The sequence below is a fragment of the Pelodiscus sinensis genome, chromosome 1 (genome assembly GCF_049634645.1).
Source record: "Pelodiscus sinensis isolate JC-2024 chromosome 1, ASM4963464v1, whole genome shotgun sequence".
NCBI lineage: Eukaryota > Metazoa > Chordata > Testudines > Trionychidae > Pelodiscus > Pelodiscus sinensis.
In genome coordinates, this window is record NC_134711.1 from 223214803 (window position 1) to 223236463 (window position 21661).

The 21661-nt window shown below is 41.2% G+C and overlaps 1 protein-coding gene across 3 annotated transcripts; it reads right to left on the reverse strand.

Annotated features, from left to right (window-relative positions):
- Positions 1–1454: 1454 nt before the first annotated feature.
- Positions 1455–20756, reverse strand: AKAP17A (A-kinase anchoring protein 17A). 3 transcript variants are annotated; one of them, XM_075915763.1, is made up of 5 exons: positions 20649–20756; positions 18506–19747; positions 13624–13772; positions 4991–5231; positions 1455–3936 (listed from the first exon to the last, which is right to left on the reverse strand). In XM_075915763.1, exons 2-5 carry the CDS (start codon positions 19265–19267, stop codon positions 3031–3033), a joined length of 2058 nt encoding a protein of 685 aa, XP_075771878.1. In that variant the 5' UTR covers positions 19268–19747; positions 20649–20756; the 3' UTR covers positions 1455–3030. The 3 variants fall into 3 exon arrangements, with proteins under 3 accessions (XP_075771878.1, XP_075771863.1, XP_006135913.2); XM_075915748.1 differs by having other exon boundaries at positions 20588–20732; XM_006135851.4 differs by lacking the exon at positions 20649–20756 and adding an exon at positions 20316–20519.
- Positions 20757–21661: the final 905 nt, after the last annotated feature.

The window sequence follows — 21661 nt, forward strand, 5'->3', positions numbered from 1 at the left end:
AGATCAAAAGACTCACCCTAAAACAGGCAACAGCCCAGAGGTCAAGGTGCTCACTTGTAAGACGGAGACTTGGGCTCAAGTCCCAATTTCAGAGCAGAGATTCCAACCTGGGTTTCTCTCCTGTCACCCTTGCTGAGTGCCCTATTCACTGGGCTAGAGGTTATATGGGGGGCACCACAGATACCAGTTTTTAACTTAACGTTACCATTGCCCTTGGTCTGAAAAAAAAAATTCAAAAATGCCCCAAAACAAAATATTTTATTCGACTTAACTGATTTTATTTTTCTGATCCACCCTTCATTTTTTTAAATCCATTTCAATTGAGCCTGGACTTTTTTTTTTAAATTTTAATTTTCAGAACTCCCAGAGAATGAAAGATAAAATAAATTATTTTCCCAACTCAAAAACCATGGCACAGGAGCTATTCAGAGGAAAGGAAGTCTAAAAAAGCCTAGGGATGGGATACGGTAGCCATATGGCTATGAAAATGCAGAAAGTGTGTATGTGTGTAGGGGGGAGATGCTTCTTTTTCAGTGGCTAGAACTGAGAAGGTGATGAAAAGTTTTCACAAGACCCAGGTTAATATGAAAATCTAAGGCCCTTCCACAGCAATATCACCTTGGGAGAAACTCAATCAGCTGGGGAAATAACTGGACTGTACACTTTTGTACTGTCTCTAGGAAGTAGCCTTATATGAATTGTGACACAAAATGAACACATTATAAAACTAGTGATCTCATTCAATACAGATGAGAATTACAGGGATATCTAAAAAGATGTTTCAATTCCATTACTGCAGCATTTCCCAAACTGTGGTCCGTGGCCCGGTACCGGTCCATGGAAAAAATAATTCCGAGCCTCAGAAAATTTTTTGCAAGAGAGCCTGCCTTGCTACCCTCAACCTCCAAGATGCAAACTGCGCTGATGTTACCTCCCTCCTGGGACCACATAGTGCAGGCCTCCTGCAGGGTCAGGGGGCAGTTCTGCAGCAGCGTGCAAGGTCCCAGAAGTGCGCAAGCTGCTCTCCCCATTGCCCCAACAGCAGACACGGTACCTAAAATGCCAGTCCATCGCACACTGGGGACTTTTTCCCTTGCTGCCTTCCTGCATGCAGGGGAGTGGGTGGGGATCTGGGACTGCACCGGCTCCGGCTGCTCGGGTGGCGCATGCTGCCGTGGGGAGCAGAGGAGCAAGATGAGCGCTGCCCAAGCGGTTGAGGCTGGCGCGGTCCAGGACTCCCCCTCCCACCGCGCAGGAAAGCATCAGGCGTGCAACGGACCAGCATGTCAGGTACCACGTTGCTGTATGGGGGCCGGGGGAGCAGCCTGTGCACTTCCTGGGCCTTGGCAGATACAGGATCCCCAGGTATCGGTCCCTGTCCCCTTCCCCTCTCTCCAGACCTCCACAAGCACCCTGTCCCGTCCCAGAACTCATTGGCACCCTTCCCCAGAACTCTGTCCCAGCACACACAAGCACCGCTGGGGCCACATTAGTGAAGTTTGAGGGGTTTGGAGAGGTTGTGTTTTTGTATCTCACTTGTGTAGCCGCAACTGACTTTTCTGGGAGCTAAAGTTGGCACTGGGGGCTTTGGGAGGACCAGAAACAATTTATTTGCATATTCATCATTTGCTTAATGAATATGCAAATAAATGTTACCAGTCCTCCAAAACCTCATGAATGGATTTACTGGTCCCCAGTGTCAAAAAGTTTGGGAACTCCTGCATTACTGAACCAGAACGTCAAGTATTTTTTTTTCAAAACAAATCTCACAAACAAAACAAGGTTTCATATAGTTCTTTTGCAGATTTTTAATGTACTGACATATGAAAACAGCAATTTGGGTTCACTGGAAATAGATTTTTCAAGTTTACCATAAAAATGAAAACTAAACTGTTCTTTCACCATCATCTTACAAGCTGTTTTAAGATTCCTGAGCTTCAGTTTTAGAAGCAAAATGTTATAAAAATTATTTAATTAGATAAATTGCATCACTGAATCTTAACATTGCAAGTAAAAATAATTTAGCAAGAAGGTCCCCCCCCCTTTTTAAAAAACACCCCATCTGTATGCACTTGAAACATAAATGTAACTATTTCCATACAACTTTAAATAATTAGAAATGGCCATTTCTGAACATTTCCTGGTGTTCTAAAAGCATAACAGTGCACCTACTCTGAAATGGACAGGAATTCTGAAATATATAAGCGGCATTAGATGTCATGATTATTTGGGCCTTGTGGTTTTCCACAAAGTAAACACACTTCAAAAAATAATGGAAGCATTGCAGCATAGTTTAAAAGATTTTCTGTAAATATGGTCACTTCCAAATTTCATACAAAAATACTGCCTCCTGGCTCAATTAGCAAAAATTCTGCTTTGCTGCATGTTTTTTCATAGAGTTCCTAAGTAAAGATTTGTAGTCAAATATTTTGTACACAATTGCTTGCCAAGATTAAAATCCTAATAACTGGCACCTATATATCTTGTAATTCAGAGAATGTTGTGATTGCAGACATTAGAAACTAAATGATCTAATACAGTGTTTCTCAAAGGGTCACTCTGTTTCCCACGGCTCCTCTTGGCTGCAAAGGGCAAGCCGCAGCCAATGCAAGTCTCGGGGCTCCATGGCTGCGGAGCCAGTAAGTAAACAAACCGGAGGGGCCCGGTAGCAGCTCTCTCAGAGTGGGTCTGTGGACCACTTTGAGAAACACTGATCTAATCAAAAACTTTTGAAAATAGAAACTAATGAAAACCAAGTTATGTTGGTTATTAGCATTGAGGAAACTCAAGCACATATGATTTTATCTACATTGTTGTAATGTAAAAAAAAAAGAGACAAAACGTATCACAAAGAAACATCAAAATCTAGTTATCCATATCTTGGGTCCATGAACTAGATTCAAGTTAAATAATTCACCAAACAGCAACTTCATTTTTTCTTCTAGTTAGATGAGATCTACTTCAGAACTTTCTGGCCCTGATCTGTCCCATTCTAGCCCTTTTTAAAGGTTAATTACTCGATTACCTACTTCAAGGACTTCTTTGCTTAGCCAGTGACTTTTTTCGGTGCTTTCGTTTCTTGCCCAAGTTTTTGTGACCATGACTTCTCTCTTTTTTATCTTGTCTACTCTCACTACTGAAGGCTCGCTTATGCTGGGTGTGATCTGGGCTCAAGCTTCTTCTGTGAGGGCTGTGACTTTTGCTAGAGTATTTATGGAGTCTTTTTTCTTTCCTATACTTTTCATCTTGACTACTCGAGTCCCTTCTGTGTTTGCTCTTTTCCTTTTTATCTATGCTGTTATCAATACTTGTGTCACTATGTGAATGGCTCCTCCCCTTAGTTGGCTCTCTGTTACACTTGCCTTGCTCTGAAGATAAGTCTTTCTTGCATGCATTCTGGTCATAACTTGATGTATTCTTGTGTTGCTGACTATTGGCAGGAATACAAGAGAGCACACCTGAACTCCTTTTATCAGACAAGCTTTCAGTGCTATTGAAATTAAGTTTCTTGCTTTCCTTAATATTAGCTTCCTTGTGAATGTTTCCATTTAAATACTTGGATTGAGAGTTCACACTTTCATTGGCCATTACTTCCCTCTGATCGACCTGACTTGGTTTACCCATAATGGACTGTAGCGAAGTAGATGTTATAGAGCTGGATGACACAATCTGTGGAACACCTGCAACAGTTTTCAACAGGCCAGACTGACACACCTTAGTTGCCTCCTTACTCTGTTGTGTGTACTCTGTTTTCTTGCTAAGGAGATTGCTTAATAGCTTCTCCCTTAGCATCTTCTCTTTTCTTTGAAGTCCAAGTGCTCTCTCTTTTTCCTCCTCTACACGTCTGAGTTCAGCCTCTTGAAGCCTTCGTCTCTCCTCCAGCTCCTGAAGACGGACTTTTTGTTCATTATGTTCCTGTTCCAGAAGCTTTACTGCCTGCAAGACATTAAGGGGAAGGGAGAAAACGGATGACAAAGGTGGTGTTTCCCAAAAATCTCTGTTAAAAAGGAATCAGATTTTTTCATATACAATGGAAGCCTGTAATAAAAAAAAAATACCATTTTTAAAAAATGTACAGAACTCTGCTCACTAAGGATAAAGCTGAAATGAAAAAGCAGCCAGCTCAGTTTAAATAACTGGTAACAGGACTTGATACTTCAAGTCTCCAAGTTACTAGTCAGAATCCACAATATGAGCAAAAAATCACTTTTATCTAACAACTATTCAGGGCTCTATATCAAATGAGCTCAGTCCAATTCCTAATGGATATGCCACTTCCTGCAGCTCCCCTTGTCTGGAAATGGCAAACTGCAGCCAATAGAGTTGCAAGACCCAGTAGCTACAAACACTTTAGATAAACAAAGTGGTGCAGGTCTGCTAGCCCATTACCAGGTGGGCTTGTAGCCCACTTGGAGAAATATTGCCGTAGACTCAGATATGAATTAATACAGTCTCCCCTCACTGTCAGCGGGTAACAAATATTAGTATTTTTGTAGTATTGTTTCACACACTTTTTCAAAGTTCTCTTCAAACATCAGCAAATGAAACACCAATAATCCTCATTTAGTAAATGGGAAAGAGAGCTCAAGGCCACAAGTGGCAAAGCCAAAATTAAAACTTGGAATCCTTTTGTGTTTCTCCAGGCTGTCTTCTCTATACCAGGTTTTCTGCACATTTGTTTTTGGCATCGCAATGTAGTGGGCAGGCCTCTTTTCTGAACTGAAGAATAATGTTATTCAGGTCAATAATTTCAATGTCTCCTTTTACTCCATCAATGCCTTGCTAGGGAACAGATACCGAGGCAAACATCCTATGGCTTCAAAGCATGCTCTTTATGAGTTGACAATCCATAATGTTCAGAGGACGAACTTTTGCCACAAATGACGGCAAAGTGGCTTATGAACACACAAGTCAGTTAAAACTTTACTCTACCAGTTTTAATTTGTTAACTCTTGAAATAATATGAAAAAGACAGTTTTTCAAAAGTTACCTTTGCTCTGCTGAGAAGTTCTGCAATTAGTCTAATGGACTGAAGATTTCTTTGAGCTAACAGGAGCTTCCTCTCCTCTAGTCTTATTTTCTCTTGCAGTTTTTTTTGCTCTTCTGCTTGCATTTTTTCCAGTTTCTTTTTGTTTCTACGAACTTCACGATCTTTCTGTTTCTGTTCTCTTTTGCGTAACTTCTCTTCTCTTTTTCTCTCTCTCTCAAGTTCTTCAAGTTCCTTCTGTTTCCTAATAGCAATTAATTTGTACATTAGCCATAACAGGAACAATTTTAGACTTTGCCTTGTATTACAATTTAAGTTAAAAATACAAGTTTTGGTTTCCCCCCCCCCCCATAAAGAAATCTTGATTACTGACTAGACAGAAGTAGGAAACATCACATATGCATTCAGTGAACATTTTTAAGCAGTTTCCTTCCCATAGAAAACTAAACTGATATCAGATATACAGTTCTAGGGATAAGCAGAAATGTGAACGACATGTTTTTGTTGGTTCCTAAAAAGCCCACAGAACATTTTACTAATCAAATTTAAAACAGACATCTTGAATCTGATGACCGAGCAATACATAGTGCGGGGGGGCGAGGGAGCAGAGGGAGGAGAGACACAAAACCCACACAACCTTTGAGCGGTTTCAATTTAAAAAATTACATATAGTGGCAAAGGTCGAGATTTTCAAGAGAATACGTGCTGAAACAGTGGCATGATATTTCAGAAATACTAAGCAGTCAATAGCTTCCACTGAAGAATTCCACTTTAACCACAAAAGTAAATGGGTCTAAATAACCAAGTTCTTTACTGAGGCAAAATTTCTATTGAAATCAATAGTTTTGCTTTATTAAGGAGCGAAGAACAGTGCTCTTGAAGAGTTATCTTTCTAAATGATGACAGAGCGGATAAAAATCAATGATAAAAAAAATAAAAATCAGTTTTTATTTAAATCAAATTTTTTTCATAAAATATTTTGAGGGAAAAAATTATGTAAAGATGGCTTTAATTAAGATACATCATAGCCCAAATATCTCTCATCATGGAACAGGGATTATAAACTCTTAATTCTTATTCATTGCAATGTTTAAGAAAAGTTTTGTAAATAAGTTCCAATAGTTCATGGATTAGGGACCCAATTTTATGGCATTCCTGAGATTTAGGTTAATCTTAATAATTTCCCCAATGGAACTCAGCGTTCAGACTAGAAGATACCATTAGAGATGCTTATTTTTGCAGTTCTCAAACTGTGGACTTGCATCTCCAGAGCTAACAAGTTTGTTAACAGCAAAAACGTTTTATAAGAAATAAATAATATGTAGACGTGAGAAACAGACCTCAACTCTATTGTCCCTCTGCAATTTGCGTAGACAGAGTGAATCCCTTACCTCTCTAAAAGGGCAAAGTTTCAAAATGTTCAATGAATAGAAGCCAATATTTTAAGTTTCTCATGTTGACCTGCTTGAGTCAATTTAAATTTTCATTTAACAAAATATATATTTAACTATTTTAGTTGAAAACATTTTTAAAAAACCATGAGTTTAAATAAAAAAAAAATCATGCATACAAAAATATTGTGTTTGTGCTATTGAAGAAAAAAATCCAGAACACATAACGTTTAGTTAAATAAAACAATTTAAGTATCTGTCTGGTGATGTTCTTCTCCTAATACAACATGGAAAGAAAATCCTTCAAATATTAATGATTAACCTGTTGAATTGGGGATATTTATGAAGTCACTGGGAAGTGAACTATATGCTTCAGTTTCCTTTGGTAAATGAAATAACCAATCATTCATTTTCAGGTCTAGTTGAAAAATTAATCTAAAAAGATTTAAAAATAAATTACTGTTTAAAGATGTATTGGGTGTACCTTCTAAAAATAAAATCTATATCCATCTCTGAGTTGTGAAGAATATGTACTGAGGTTATGACAATCAACAAGAACGTACTTTCATATAAATAACCATGATTACATTTAGTCTTCCTGACTAGTCATTTAAATCAATTTTATTTAAATCAAATCCACGCTGAAATCAAAGATCCCTGATTCATGGACTTCACCTTCCTTAACATGATTTTCTACCTCTGGTTTATATCCATATATATTTGGCATCTCTGAGATATTGTCTGTATACACGTATCTTTTTCCAAATAACATACTGTATTCTAAAACTTATTAGGGATGTTAGATAGCATGTAACTGAAAAGTTCAGTAACCGCATACAATTTTAGCGGTTACACAACTATTCTATAGTAGCCAGTGTGCTCCCACAGCCCCGCTCCAGGGGAGTCTCCTGTCACTCCACGCCGCTGCCTCTCTATCAGAGGCAGCAGCGCGGGGTAGAAGGCAAGAGCCAGTCCGCAAGGGAAATCAGTTTAAAAAGAGGGCTCCTGCACAAACTGGCTCCCACCTGCCACCCCTCAAGCTACTGTCTCTGATACAGAGGGAGAAGCACAGGATGGCAGCAGCCCGTCTGCAGCTTCATGGAAGCCTTCCCTGTTCCCCTGTGCTGCTGCCTGTGTTAGACTGTGGAGCCAGCAAGAGAGGGACAAGGGGAGGCATGTCTGTGGAGCCACCAAGCATGGTGAGCCAGATTAAAAGCAGCATGAGGGTGAGGTAGCAGCAGGGGCTGGAGGAGGATGCCTGTGGTCAACAGCTAGCTTACTTTAGTTTGTGTCTTACACAGCCTCAATCCTCCTCTCTCAGAACTAATGCACAGCTGTCATTTTGTTCAGATGTCTTCTAGGAAAAATGGCAGCACAACCAATGGGGCTTAGAGAAATGATTGCTTATAGCACTGACACACAAAACCCACCGCAAATGAAACTTTGCTGGTGGCCTGATATGCATTAAGGGCTGGACTGAGAATGGAAACTGAACTACTCTCATCCTAGAGGTGGTCCCTCCACATCAGAGCTGAGGCATCTTGGTGTGATGATGTGAAGCAGCTTGCTTATGCTATACTTTACTGTAGATAGAAAACTTAAGTCCTCAGTGCTGTCAGTCTAGAACAGGGGTGTCCAAACTTTTTTCAAAGAGGGCCAGATTTGATGAAGTGAACATGCGTGAGGGCTGACCATTTTGCCTGACATTCTTTGAACCATTAAAATTAAATGCAAATTAACTATTTTATGCAACGTTTATTGCAAACGGCATACTTTTCATTTTGTCACATGGATGACAAATCTAAACAGGTGTTAAATCACTCTGCCTTTCATATCTGCAGGCCAGATGAAAAAAAAAAATATCCAGGAAGCTGAAATATATGTCAGGAACATTGTAAAGTACATTACATATTATTGGCAATAAAGGTTGTCTGTCAACTTTTAAGTTCAAAAAATATGAACAGGAACATAACACCAAGTATACATGTTGTGTCCAAATATATTTATAACTGATTTAGACCAACTGACATTAACTGAGATTTTACAATGTATTCATCTCAATACATATGGATTCGTTGGGGGCCATAAAAGATAGATATTGCCAAATTACCTGTGGGGCCGTATTAAACCGGAACACGGGCCGCAATTGGCCCGTGGGCCGGACTTTGGACATGCCTGGTCTAGAACAACCAGCACTAATCTCACTTTAAAAAAAAGAGAAAATTGTATATCACATATGTATAAAACTCACGATATGTCGTCATTTACAACCAACAGATTTCTGTGAAGTTTGCTTTGTCAGAACAGTTCATTTGCTTTCTAAAACAAACTGTTGGTAATGGGAAACAAAGAAAATCACAGCTTCTATCATCTTGTTTGTAAAGAATCTCAAAGCAGGGAAAGTAAGTGGTTTACATGCCCAACACATGCCAAGAAAGTAATTTCCACTCTGTGTAAGACTGCAGCAATACAGTTTATAAACAGACATGCACAAAAGAAGTTTAACGAATTACAGTAGACTTCAGATAATCTGGCACCTTTGGGACCGAGGTGGTACCGGATTATCAGATATGCCGGAGTACCAGGAGGTACTTTAAGGGGGCATACTCCCAACCCAATCTCCCTCTCCTCCCCTCCCCTAGAGCCAAACACAGCCCCTTCCTGCTGTAACCCAGTCCCTCTTCTCCCCCAACCTTATTTCTGGGTCCTGAAGCAGCTGCCTGTGCTCAGCGGCCGGCTGCTAGCACTTGCAGGCTGGACGCTGTGTGCTCTGGGGATTGTGAGCGGAACGGCATGCGCATGCGTGCAGCTCACAGCAGCCCGGCCATGAGAGCGACTGACTGGAGCACTTCCGGGTCCCAATTGGTGCTGGACTATTGGGAGTGCCGAATCACTGGATCCCGGACAATTGGAGTTTTACTGTAACTGGTTCTTGTAATAAACACTGGACAGAAATGTATCTGGTTTACTTTGAAGTGTAGGGATTCTCTGATGGGATTTCCAATGCAAAACATCACTATCTTTGAGAGCAAAAGCTTATATGTCTGTTACCAGCATTGGTATACATTTGATCAAAATTATCCATTTTAATTTACCTTTAAAATAGTCCAAAAACAGTAATTTTGTTCAGAATTATAAGAAATTATAATTATAAGAAATTATAATAACTTTACTAAAATTTCAACTTCAGTGTTTGTCATCCCAGCTCCAGATAACACTGCACAGCATTAAAAATTAAAATCCACAAGTAGAGTAAGGATCTGCCAAATTTTATACCAGTTGCATATACATTTACAGGCGAACTGGTCTCAAAACCAAAGATTTCCAAATATAACTAACGCTTGAAACAGCTATAAAATTCTTCCTTTTATTACTCGGGTATTTCTAAATTAGAAGAGCATTTAGAATCTGATTTGTTCACATCACTAATGTGTGTGATCAAAATACTTTTGATAATAGAGAGTTGAAAAATAAAGGGCTCTTATGGTTGGAGAATTCTGTGAATTACGTGAAAAATCTACAGCGAAAAAGTAGGATTCTGGTTTAGATGACCGATTAATTAAGGCTAAGAAAATACCAAATTTAAACCATTCAGTATCCTCATTGAATTAGTCAAATATTTTTTAACTGATTGCTTATGGTAATTTTAACACAAGCTTGGATTTTTGTTTCTATGGGTATGCCTAGACTACAGGCTTTTGTTGACAGAAGTTTTGTCAACAGATACTGTCGACAAAGCTTCTGTCGACAAAGAGCATCTAAACGACATCCAGTTCTATTGACAAAACAAGCTGCTTTGGAGGTGCTGCACTATATGTAAGAGCACTATGATTGCTCTCAACTCCAGTATAAAGAGGGAGAAAAACCTGTTGAGAGTCTATGAGTTAAGTTTAAAGGAGAAAACAACAGCAGTGATGTTGTGGTTGATGTCTGCTACAGGCCACCGAATCAGGTTGACGAGGCAGATGAGGCTTTCTTCGGACAACTGAGAGAAGCTTCCAGATCGCAGGCCCTGGTTCTCGTGGGGTACTTTAATCACCCTGACATCTGTTGGAAAAATCAATACGGCAGTACACAGGCAATGCAGGACGTTTTTGGAGAATGTTGGGGATAACTTCTTGACACAAGCGCTGAAGGATCCGACCAGGGGCTGTGTGCAGCTTGACCTTCTGCTCACAAATAGAGAGGAACTAATAGGGGAAGTAGAGGCAGGTGACAACCTGGGAAGCAGTGATCAGGAGATGGCAGATTTCAGGATCCTGACCAAAGGAAGAAAAGAGTAGTAAAATACACACCTTGGACTTCAAAAAAGCAGATTTTGACTCCCTCAGAGACCTGATGGGCAGAATCCCCTGGGATGCTAACATGAACGGGAAAAGAGTCCAGGACAGCTGGCAGTATTTTAAAGAAGCCTTATTGAAGGCACAGAAAGAAACCATCCCAATGCATAGCAAGAGGCGCAAACATGGTAGGAGACCGGATTGGCTTACAGGGGAAATCCTTGGTGATCTTAAGCACAAAAAGGAAGCTTACAAAAAGTGGAAACTTGGACAAATGACCAGGGAGGGATTTAAATGTATAGCTCGAGAATGCCGGGGGGTTATCAGGAAAGCGAAAGCGCAAATGGAATTGCGACTGACTAAGGATGTGAAGGATAACAAGAAAGGTTTCTACAGGCATGTTAACAAGAAGAAGGTGATCAGAGAGGGTGTGCGGCCCCTACTGGATGAAGGAGGTAACCTAGTGACAGATGATGTGGGGAAAGCTGAAGTACTCAATGCTTTCTTTGCCTCTGTATTCATGGATAAGGTGGGCTCCCGGACTAATGCGCTAAGTGACACAAGATGGGATGAAGATGGACAGCCCGTGGTGGGTAAAGAACAGGTTAGGAACTATTTAGAAAAGCTAAACGTACACAAATCCATGGGTCCGGACTGAATGCACCCGAGGGTACTGAGGGAGTTGGCAAATGTCATTGAGGAGCCTTTGGCCATTATCTTTGAAAAGTCACGGAGATTGGGAGAAATCCCAGATGATTGGAAAAAGGCAAATGTAGCACCCATCTTCAAAAATCGGAAGGATAATCCAGGGAACTATAGGCCGGTCAGTCTTACCTCGGTTCCTGGAAAAATCATGGAAGGAATTCTTAAGGAATCCATTTTGAAGTACTTGGAAGAGAGGAAAGTGATTAGGAATAGTCAGCCTGGATTCACAGAGGGCAAGTTGTGCCTCACCAATCTGATTAGCTTCTATGATGAAGTAACTGGCTCTGTGACATGGGAAAGTCAGTGGATGTGATATACCTTGACTTTAGCAAGGCTTTTGATACGGTCTCCCACAATATTCTTGCTAGCAACTTAAGGGAATGTGGATTGGATAAATGAACGGTAAGATGGCTAGAAAGATGGCTAGAAGGCCGGGCCCAGCAGGTAGCGATCAACGGCTTGATGTCAGGATGGTGGTCAGTTTCTAGAGGAGTGCCCCGAGGTTCGGTTCTAGGACCGGTTTTGTTCAATATCTTTATTAATGATTTGGATGAGGGGATGGATTGCACCCTCAGCAAGTTTGCGGATGACACTAAGCATGGGGAAGAGGTAGATACGCTTGAGGGCAGAGGTAGGGTCCAGAGTGACAGACAAATTGGAGGATTTGGCCACAAGAAATCTGATGAGGTTCAACAAGGACAAGTGCAGAGTCCTGCACTTGGGACGGAAGAATCCCAAGCATAGTTACAAGCTGGGGACCAACCAGTTAAGTAGTAGTTCTGCAGAAAAGGACCTGGGGGTTACAGTGGATGAGAAGCTGGATATGAGTCAACAGTGTGCCCTTGTAGCCAAGAAGGCTAATGGCATATTAGGTTGCATTAAGAGGAACATTGCCAGCAGATCCAGAGATGTCATTATTTCCCTTTATTCGGCTTTGGTGAGGCCACATCTGGAGTATTGTGTCCAGTTCTGGGCCCCCCACTACAAAAAGGATGTGGACGCATTGGAGAGGGTCCAGCGGAGGGCAACCAAAATGATTAGGGGGCTGGTGCATATGGCTTATGAGGTTGGGTCTGTTTAGTCTGCAGAAGCGAAAAGTGAGGGGGGATTTGACAGCAGCCTTCAATTTCCTAAAGGGAGGTTCCAAAGAGGATGGAGAGAGGCTGTTCTCAGCAGTGACAGATGGCAGAACAAGGAGCAATGGTCTCAAGTTGTGGTGGGAGGTGTCCAGGTTGGATATTAGGAAAAACTATTTCACTTGGAGGGTGGTGAAGCACTGGAATGGGCTGCCTAGGGAAGTAGTGGAGTCTCCATCCCTAGAGGTGTTTAAGTCTCAGCTTGACAAAGCCCTGGCTGGGTTGATTTAGTTGGGATTGGTCCTGCCTAGAGCAGAGGGCTGGACTTGATGACCTTCTGAGGTCTCTTCCAGCTCTATGGTTCTATGTGTCTACACTGTCATGTCGACACAAAGGACAGTGTAGATACAATAACGCCTTCCGTCGACAGAATTCTGGTCGACAAAAGGCATTACTACTCATAGAATGAGGTTTACAGCCGTCTCAAAACTGCTGAGTTCTGTCAACATTATGTCAACAGAACTCCGTGGCAATGTAGACGCAGGTATAGTTTTGTCGACAAAAGTCCACCTTTGTCGACAAAACCCTGTAGTCTAGAAACACCCTATATGTGGAAAGAATTTGCCCATAAATAAAGTGTTCCTGGGTTCATGCATCGTGAGAAACAGCAGTATAGTAAAACCTCCGAGTTATAAACACCATGGCAATGGATGAGGTTTTAACACTGTTCTGAGTTACAAACATTTCAATCATATTTTGTTCAATCAGAAGTTTACAACTGAATATTAGCTTAATACAGCTTTGAAACCTTACTACGCAGAAAAAAACCCATTAGCTGGCCTTTACTTTTTACCACTTTCTCTTAGTACTGTTGTATATTTGCTTTTTTTTGGTCTCTTGCTGTCTGAATCAATATTGCTAATTCCAAATGAGGTGCATAGTTGACTGGTCAGTTCGTAACTCTTGCATTTGTAACTCTGAGGTTCTACTGCATATAAAAGCGAAGTAAGAATATAATCAAATTAAACATTCCTATTTTTTAAATGGAAGAAACATGGAGACAAAAAATTTTAGTTCTGCAAGAGGCAGATTTACTAACGTTGTTCATTCATAAGAGGTGGGAAATGCAGTTTTATTGTATTTTATTATTAAAATATAAAAAATTAGATACAAGTCAGATTTACCTTTCTTGCTCCTTTTTTTTCTCTTCTGCTTCTTTTTCTCTCCGTTTTTGTTCTTCTCTTTGTTGTTCAAGTTCTTGAAGCTTTAGCCGTTCGAGCTGACGTTTCTTAATTGATGCATCACTCAGGTGTTTTGTTGAATCAAAAGAAACCTTTACAGAGCACAGTTGAGAAATAATGGAGTTCAAGAGGTCAAAACCAGTTATAATCCATTACATTTAAGTATCAGATTTGCTTTCACTTCACTCTGAAAACAAAGATTAGGGAACTTCTAGATTTTTTCTGCTTGTTCTTGCAAGTTTTGTCATGTGAGAAAAAGTAAAAATGTTTTACTTCAAATCCAGAGATTCATCCAACAAGAAATGCATACTTAGTTTAATGTGTAGCTCCAATACATTTGAATATTTTCCCTAAACCTTAAGGCATACTTTCTAAATTGACTGACTTTCTTTTGGTATCAAAGCCTCTTTTTGAGTCAATTATCAAATAATAAGTGTATGGCTCCTGACTTAAAACATGTCAAGGCAAATCTTGCTTATCCAAATTGAAAGAGAAAAAACTAAATTTTCTTGTGCTCCAAAATGTTTTATCTGAAATTTAATATATCCATATTTTCCTATTCAAGAGTAGCACTGATATCTGTGATTTGAAAATGTGATTTCTAAACCCTGTATTTTGTGAGGTTAGCCTAAAATAGTAAATTTGGGTACTTCTGCACAACTTTCATTATTAAATTATCTTACAAACAACATCAATCCCCTATATTTTCAAGATAAGGGAATATTACAACTCATTATATTGCAATAAATTGATGCTTAAAACACTAGCCCATGTCTCCCTGGACATTATACTACCATGACATCTCTTATCTGATATTGTGGCCTATCAAATGTTTTAATAGCTTGGCTATTCTAATTAATGAGTAGTGAAGGATACAAAAATGAAAGCCTTTTAAAGAGACAGAAGCATTAAGATGGAAACATGTGCCAGATTTTCAAGTGCCATGGAATTATATTAAGAATTTTTCCAAGTACAATTAAAAATGAGTTGTGATCTCACAATGCATCATATTTATCAAATTTTGCTTATAGTTGCTAAAATATAGGGTGTGGTCACTAAGTTGATGAAGATCCTAATGGGAGCAGGAAAGAATCCACTGACTGTCCTTAATATGAGAACAAATTATACTACTGGATTCTTAGTGAAATGCATCTAGAGAGACTAAGACAGGCTGGGGAAGACACTTAAAGAATGGAGGCTCTGATGATCTTCAGTAGGATTATATCTGTCCCTACAAAAAGGGAACAAAGGTGAAACAAGATTATGATGATCAACAGATAGCTCAGAAAGTACTATAATGAGGACTTTGGGACGTTCAATCACTGGGAGTCATATACAGACAGATGATTGTTCTCTTGGAATGCCCTTTACCTGAGCAAGCAGTGAAATAAGACTTCTGTGATAGAGGCTGGCAAAACTGATTAGAAGAATTTCAAATTGGGAATTTGAGGGAGATTGTTGGGAGATTCTCATGTAATTCTAATACTGAGCAGGAGAAAAATCAAGAAAGAATTTATAGCAATGGAAAAGAGGGTAGGAAAACAGTAGGAATGTTATAGGATAACGGTCTATATGTTTAACCCATAAGCCTGGGCTTATTGGTTACCGTGAACCATTACACATAGGCTCCCGCCCAGCTCTTGGGGAGCCAGCTGCCACAGCAAGCGTGTAATAGCATCTGGCTTTCTGGAAGCAGGGCAGGCAGGCAAGAGCCAGTACACATAAAAGCTGTCTCCTGGCATGCACTGGATCCCTGAGAACTGGCTGCCACCCTAAGTTGCTGCCTCTGATATAATACTGTGAGACGCCCCATGGGATGCAGCCTGGTGAGGGGGCACGCCAGGATGTGGGCTGGCGAGGGGGTGGTGGTTTGGTAACCTGCCAGGAGGCGGAGATGGCAGGGGTGATGGGAGCCGGGGTGAGGCTGAGCTAAAGGGGGGGGGCGGGAGGAGCCACGGGGGAGGGGAGATGCAGCCTGGAGAGGGGGAGCAGCCTGGCTAAGGGGACAGAGAAGCTGACCTGGCGGTGAGTGGCCTGCCGGGAGGGCCGTGAGCCGCATGGCATGGAGACCGGCAGGTCCATGTGTAGGAGGCGGCAGGGGCAGCCTGCCTCGTTGCTGGCTGGGGGAGAGGGGGAAAGTGCTGGCACAGAAGCAAGCGGAGTTGCCTGCAGAAGCTGGGCAGCCTACTAAGAGCCAGAGCTTGTGGAGGCCGCCCGCCTCGTCGAGCACACCTGCTGCAGGAGCTGGAGGGGATGGCCAGCGCGTGCGCAGGAGGGGCAAAGCACATCTGCAGGAGGGAAAACGTCTGAATTCCCATTACACACACAAGATGACGGTCTAAAAAAATAAATTCTCTTTAATAAATACTACTGAGAGCTGTGGGATTATAGAGGACTTGTTTTCCAGGTATATACTGGAGGACAAATGGTACTAATATAGTAAGGCCCAAATTTCCCTATATATGATAGCTGACAGATTTCTACACTACACAGTAACCAAACTAACAAGCAGTGATGCTAATAATATTGGTATTGGTGAGTAGTGAAAAATTGTTTGAAGTAGTGAAACTTGGTTCAAGTAATCATGAGCTAATTCAGTTTAATGGAAGGCAAACTAGTTGAGCAAGCATTTCAAACAATTAAGAAAAAGCAGGAAACCTATTAGGAAGAGAAGATGGGCTCCAGCAGTAAGGAAAGCTACTGCTTGGAGGCCAAAAAATGTAGTGGAAAAGTGAGAATTGCCAAAATCCAAGCAGTGTTGAACACCGCAAAGGAAATTAAGGCTCAAAAATAAAAGGTTTGATAGCCTTATAAATAAGACAAGGAAAAATAATGGGACCACTAAACACTGAGGGTGGTGTGAAAATTAAAGGTAACATAAGCATTGCCCAAAATTTAAATGAATAATCTGTTTCAATTTTTTAGTAACTGTCATGAAGTTATGGTATAGTGCTATAGAAGCAGAAGTTACCAAATCCAAGGTGAAAAATCAAGCTCAGTTTATTGAGGCTGTTTAAATCAACGAGGCTGGATAATCTACACCTAAGAATATTGAAGGAACTGGCACATGAAATCGCAAGCCCAATGGCAGGAATTTTTAAATAATATGTTAACTCAGGAGTTTTATCCCATGCCTGAAGAATTGCTAGTATAGTGCTAAACCTATTTTTAAGAGAGGAAAAAAAAGTGATGAGGAAAACCACAGACCTGTTAGTTCGACGTGAATTGTATGCAAGGTCTTGGAGCTAATTTTGAAAGACATATAGATGATAATACACAAGGTTTTACAGAAGGTATATTGGGCCTTAAAGGCCAGTGAGTAACAGAAATGGGATTAATGAAACAGTGAAGAGTCAAGCATTTAAGGATTAGCAAAAAAAATGTCTTATAGTTTTGGGATTTATCAGTTGCAAGTGAAAGAGGAGGATAAAAAAACTGGGTGTGTTGATTGATCACGGGATGACTATAAGCTGCCATCAGGATACGGCAGGAAAAAAAGGTTGATGCAATCCTAGGATGCAATAGGCAAGGTAATAGAGAAGTGTAAGAATCATCATACAAAACATTAATGAGTCTTTATCCAGAATACTGTGTGCAACTGTAGTCTTCCTCATTTAAAACAGAAAGAATACTAGAATACTAGAACTGAAAGGGACCTCAAGAGGTCATCAAATCCAGTCACCTGCCCTCACAGCAGGACCAAGAACCATCTAGATTGTCCCTCATAGATGTCTATCCAACCTGCTCTTAAATATCTCCAGTTATGGAGTTTCCACAACCTCCCTAGGCAATTTGTTCCAGTGTTTAACTGCCCTGACCGAAAGTTTTTTTCCTAATGTCCAACCTAAATTTCTTTTGCTGCAATTTAAGCCATTGCTTCTTGTCCTATCATCAGAGGGCAAGGAGAACACTTTTTCTCCCTCCTCTTTGTAACACCCCATAGGAACATATGCACAGAGGACTACTAAGATTATACGAATGGAAAAACCCACCGCATGAGTGGAGACTCAAAAAGTTTAGTTAGTTTGGCCTGACCTAATGAATTTGTAGAAAGCATATGATTGCTTTCTACAAATATATCAGAGGAATACCATTTATATATACTCATTAGCCCACTCGTTTATAAGACGATTCCTCCCCCAAGATGAATAGATAAAAATGGAAAACTGCCATGATCCATTCATAAGACAATCCTATATTTCAGTGGCTGGCACCCTACAGCTCCCAATGTCTGCAATTTGCCATTCCTGGCCAACAAGAGAGGTGGGAAGTAGTGGCCAGTACACCCCTCAGCCCACAATGCTTTCTACAGTTCCCATTTGAGGGGAATGATGAAATGCAGCCATTGGGAGCTGAGGGACTTCAGGCCTGAGGACACTCCAGATGCACCAGGAAATTGTGTTTACCAGCAGCCTTCCTTGATGGGTTAGATAATGAAGTTTGCCATCCTCTAATCAAGAATGTGGAAGATCTAGAGGAGATGGGTTAACATTTACAAAACACAACTTTTAAGAATTTAAATGTGGCATTTAGAACACAGACTTGGTTCACATATTTAGCTCCCACACTGTATTATTCCTAGCCTAAGGGCTACGTCAATATTAAAATTTTATTTTGTGCATATTACCACTCCTTCACTATCACACCTTATATCTGAAATTTCACTATGGATATTGCAAGAGACTATTTTTGTGCTGTCACTTCATCAATCTGACCTGATATCCATATAAAATGAGGGTCTAGATGTTAACATATATGGAAAGGACCTTCAACAGTAGTTTTTCCCCTTTAAGATCTATTACAAAATAATTCCACAGTTCCTCACCTTTATATTGCAAGCCACTGCTTTTCCATCATCACCTTTGTACATCAGTTTCATCCCTCGCAGAGCATTCATGGCCTTGATGAAACCTACATACTCGTGATACTGAACATAAGCTTCAAAATTCAAATGTCCTCCAAAACTGAAAGTATGAAAATTTCTTCCAGTCATTTCTTCTCTATATGGATCCAACATGGGTATGTCCACATTACGTATTTCCCCAAATTTATTAAATACTTTTATAAGGACTTCTTCACTTGGTTTTTCTGAGCCAGAGTCCTTCAGTGCAAACCATTTGCAAGGTAACCCCTCTAAGTGAATGGTGTCTGGTCTCTCGCCTGGCAAAGTTTCATTCATATCTTTTGCATCACGGAAGAAAGAGTCCCAGTCATGTCTAGTAGGAAAGTCAATTTTATATTCTGCAGCACGAACTTTTAAAATGTCAGAGAAGCCACTAAGTTTTATTGTTTTGCCATCAAGGCATGCAAGAAAGGACTTAACCAAACTTTTGTTTTCAACCTCTCCTTCAAAACGAATAAAGTCCATGGTACTTTTGGAAATCCGTAGTGTGGAAAACTGATGCGTTTGCACCATTCCTTTTAGTCTTTCCATCACTTCCCAGTTAGAAATGGATTTTCCTGGTTGCTTCAGCTGAGGAAGGGCCACACTAATAGTCATTTTTGTAATGGGTTTAAGATATAAACCATATGTAGAACAGAGCTCTACTGCTTCGGATGTATCATGAACTATGGTAGCAGCAGCCATAGCACAAAAAAAAAAAAAAGTATAAAAACAGTAAGGAAAATGTATACTAAGTGAACTTATAGGCCACACTAATTGAGGAACATAGTCCCTATCTGTAAATAACTGACCATTTCTGAGACTTAAATATTACCAAGTAAAGCCACTGATTCTTGGCATGAAAGTTAATTAGGAAATTTAACAGCATTGCCATTATAAACTGTTTTCTAAACATCACAATATAGGAATTCAGTTCCAAGACTTAAATATTAGCCACAAGAATAAAGCCCACAGAGAAATTGAAAAGCTGATGATATGAATAATAAATATGGCTTGATATTCAATGACTCAACCGTTAGTTATGCTTCAGGAGGAAGCATTGTGAAACTCATGTTATCACCTAGTACTAGCATGAGCAGAATAATTGAAGTATTAACCAGAAACAGTTATACTGCAACAGTCCAATCTTGAAGAACTCCATATTCTCAAATAGATGACTTTATTCTGGAAAGAAAGAAAAACAAATTTCCATTTAAAGGGAAAAATTAGCCTTATAACTCTTGCTCAGACCTAAATATATTATACATGATGCAACTTGAAGACAGCGAGAGCCCTTTCCTAGAATGGGAAACAGCAACACCAAATAGTATTTGATTTACTCAAAACACATTTGTGAATGTTATCTATAGATGTGCTCTACTTGTAAGATAATTTCACAAATAGATAGATTTGCCAGTGATTCACAAATACAACTCTTATCAGTCATAAAATAAACTGAGAAAATGAGAAATCAATAAATGACCAACAAATTCACCTTCCACATACATTCCCCATAAGAAAGTATTTCCATCTATAAAAAGTGAAATTTGCAGTCAGGCAAAAGAAGAAAAACCGTACGCGTGTTTTACAGCTACTTATTGTGTATATTTAGACACAGGATGTTGGTAATTTGCCTTTTAACCAATACAGAAGCTTTAACTTTTTTTTTCCTACGTCCAGTACATAAACATTGTCTGATCCGGCCCCCTCCCCCATCACCCCCGAATTCTGCACAACAGGGCCAGAAACACACGTTTTAAAAGCTCTAGAAGAACCTTGAGCGGCGTCCTTCCCAGGCGGCACCTGGCGCTTCCTTCCCACCTGATTCCGCTGCCCCCTCCCCCGCCACCCACACCCCGGCCCGGGCAGCTCGGATAGAGCCGAGGGGGGTGAGGAGGGCTGCGAATGTTTACGGGGACAAAGGTCACGGCTACCCCCGGGGAGGGCTCTGCGGCCCCCGCCCCCACCTTCAACAGAGACGGGCCTACTGGAAACCATGGGGGGGGAGGGGCTGGTCTGACTCACCCCGCGACGGTCTGCGACCCCTTCCCCCTCCAGGCCGCCGCCGCTGCCGAATGCGACTGACCCAAAAGAAAACAGAGGAGCGGGCCTCCGCGCCGGCGTCCCACAACCCCCTGCGGGCGAACTTCCGCTTCCGGGTTGGCTCAAGCGGAGGGAAGGTGAGAAACAACGATCCCGGAGCGATGTGGAAGTGGCCAGGCTGGATCGGTCCTCCTACTCTATGGTGCCAGGAAAAAAAAAAAAAGGCAGCCCGGCGCGGAATGCGGGCGCGCGCCCCCTGCGGGTGCGGCTTGGTGTCGCCAGGGCCAGAGGAGCCTCCATGGCCCGGGGGCGGAGCCCGATCCCTGGGGAGGGGGCAGGCGCGCGAGCCTGAGCCTCTCCCCTCCCCCAGCAAGCCCTATTGCAGCGTCCCAGCCAGTGCTCTGGAGGCCCAGAGCAGGGCTCTAGGTCGAGCTGCTTCCCTCAACTAATGTGATGGTGCAATTGCGCTGGCACTTTCACAGAATCACAGAATACTAGGACTGGAAGGGACCTCGAGAGGTCATCGAGTCCAGTCCCCTGCCCCCATGGCAGGACCCAGTACTGTCTAGACCATCCCTGATAGACATTTATCTAACCTACTCTTAAATATCTCCAGAGACGGGGATTCCACAACCTCCCTGGGCAATTTATTCCAGTGTTTAACCACCTTGACATTAACTTTTTCCTAATGTCCGTCCTAAACCTCCCTTGCTGCAGTTTAAACCCCGTTACATAAAACCTTTCCATGTAAAAAAAATGGTGTGGAGAAAAGCTTGAAAAGGCGAGACAAACGCAGTATGTGAGAAACCAAGAAAAAGATCCCACATTTTACTTGTTTTTAAAAAAATCTTGCGATGTTTTTAATACCTGGCTTTGGCAATACTGAGGTTCAGTTGTTGTGGAGGGGACCTTTTTATGGAGAATGGAGAGGCTGAGAAAATTAGTACATTTATTCTAAATAGGGTCGCCAGATGGTTGAAACAAAAATACTGAACACCCTCCCCCCCCCCCCAAAAAAAACAGAGAAAAAATTCTGTTGAAGGAAAAAAAGGGGTG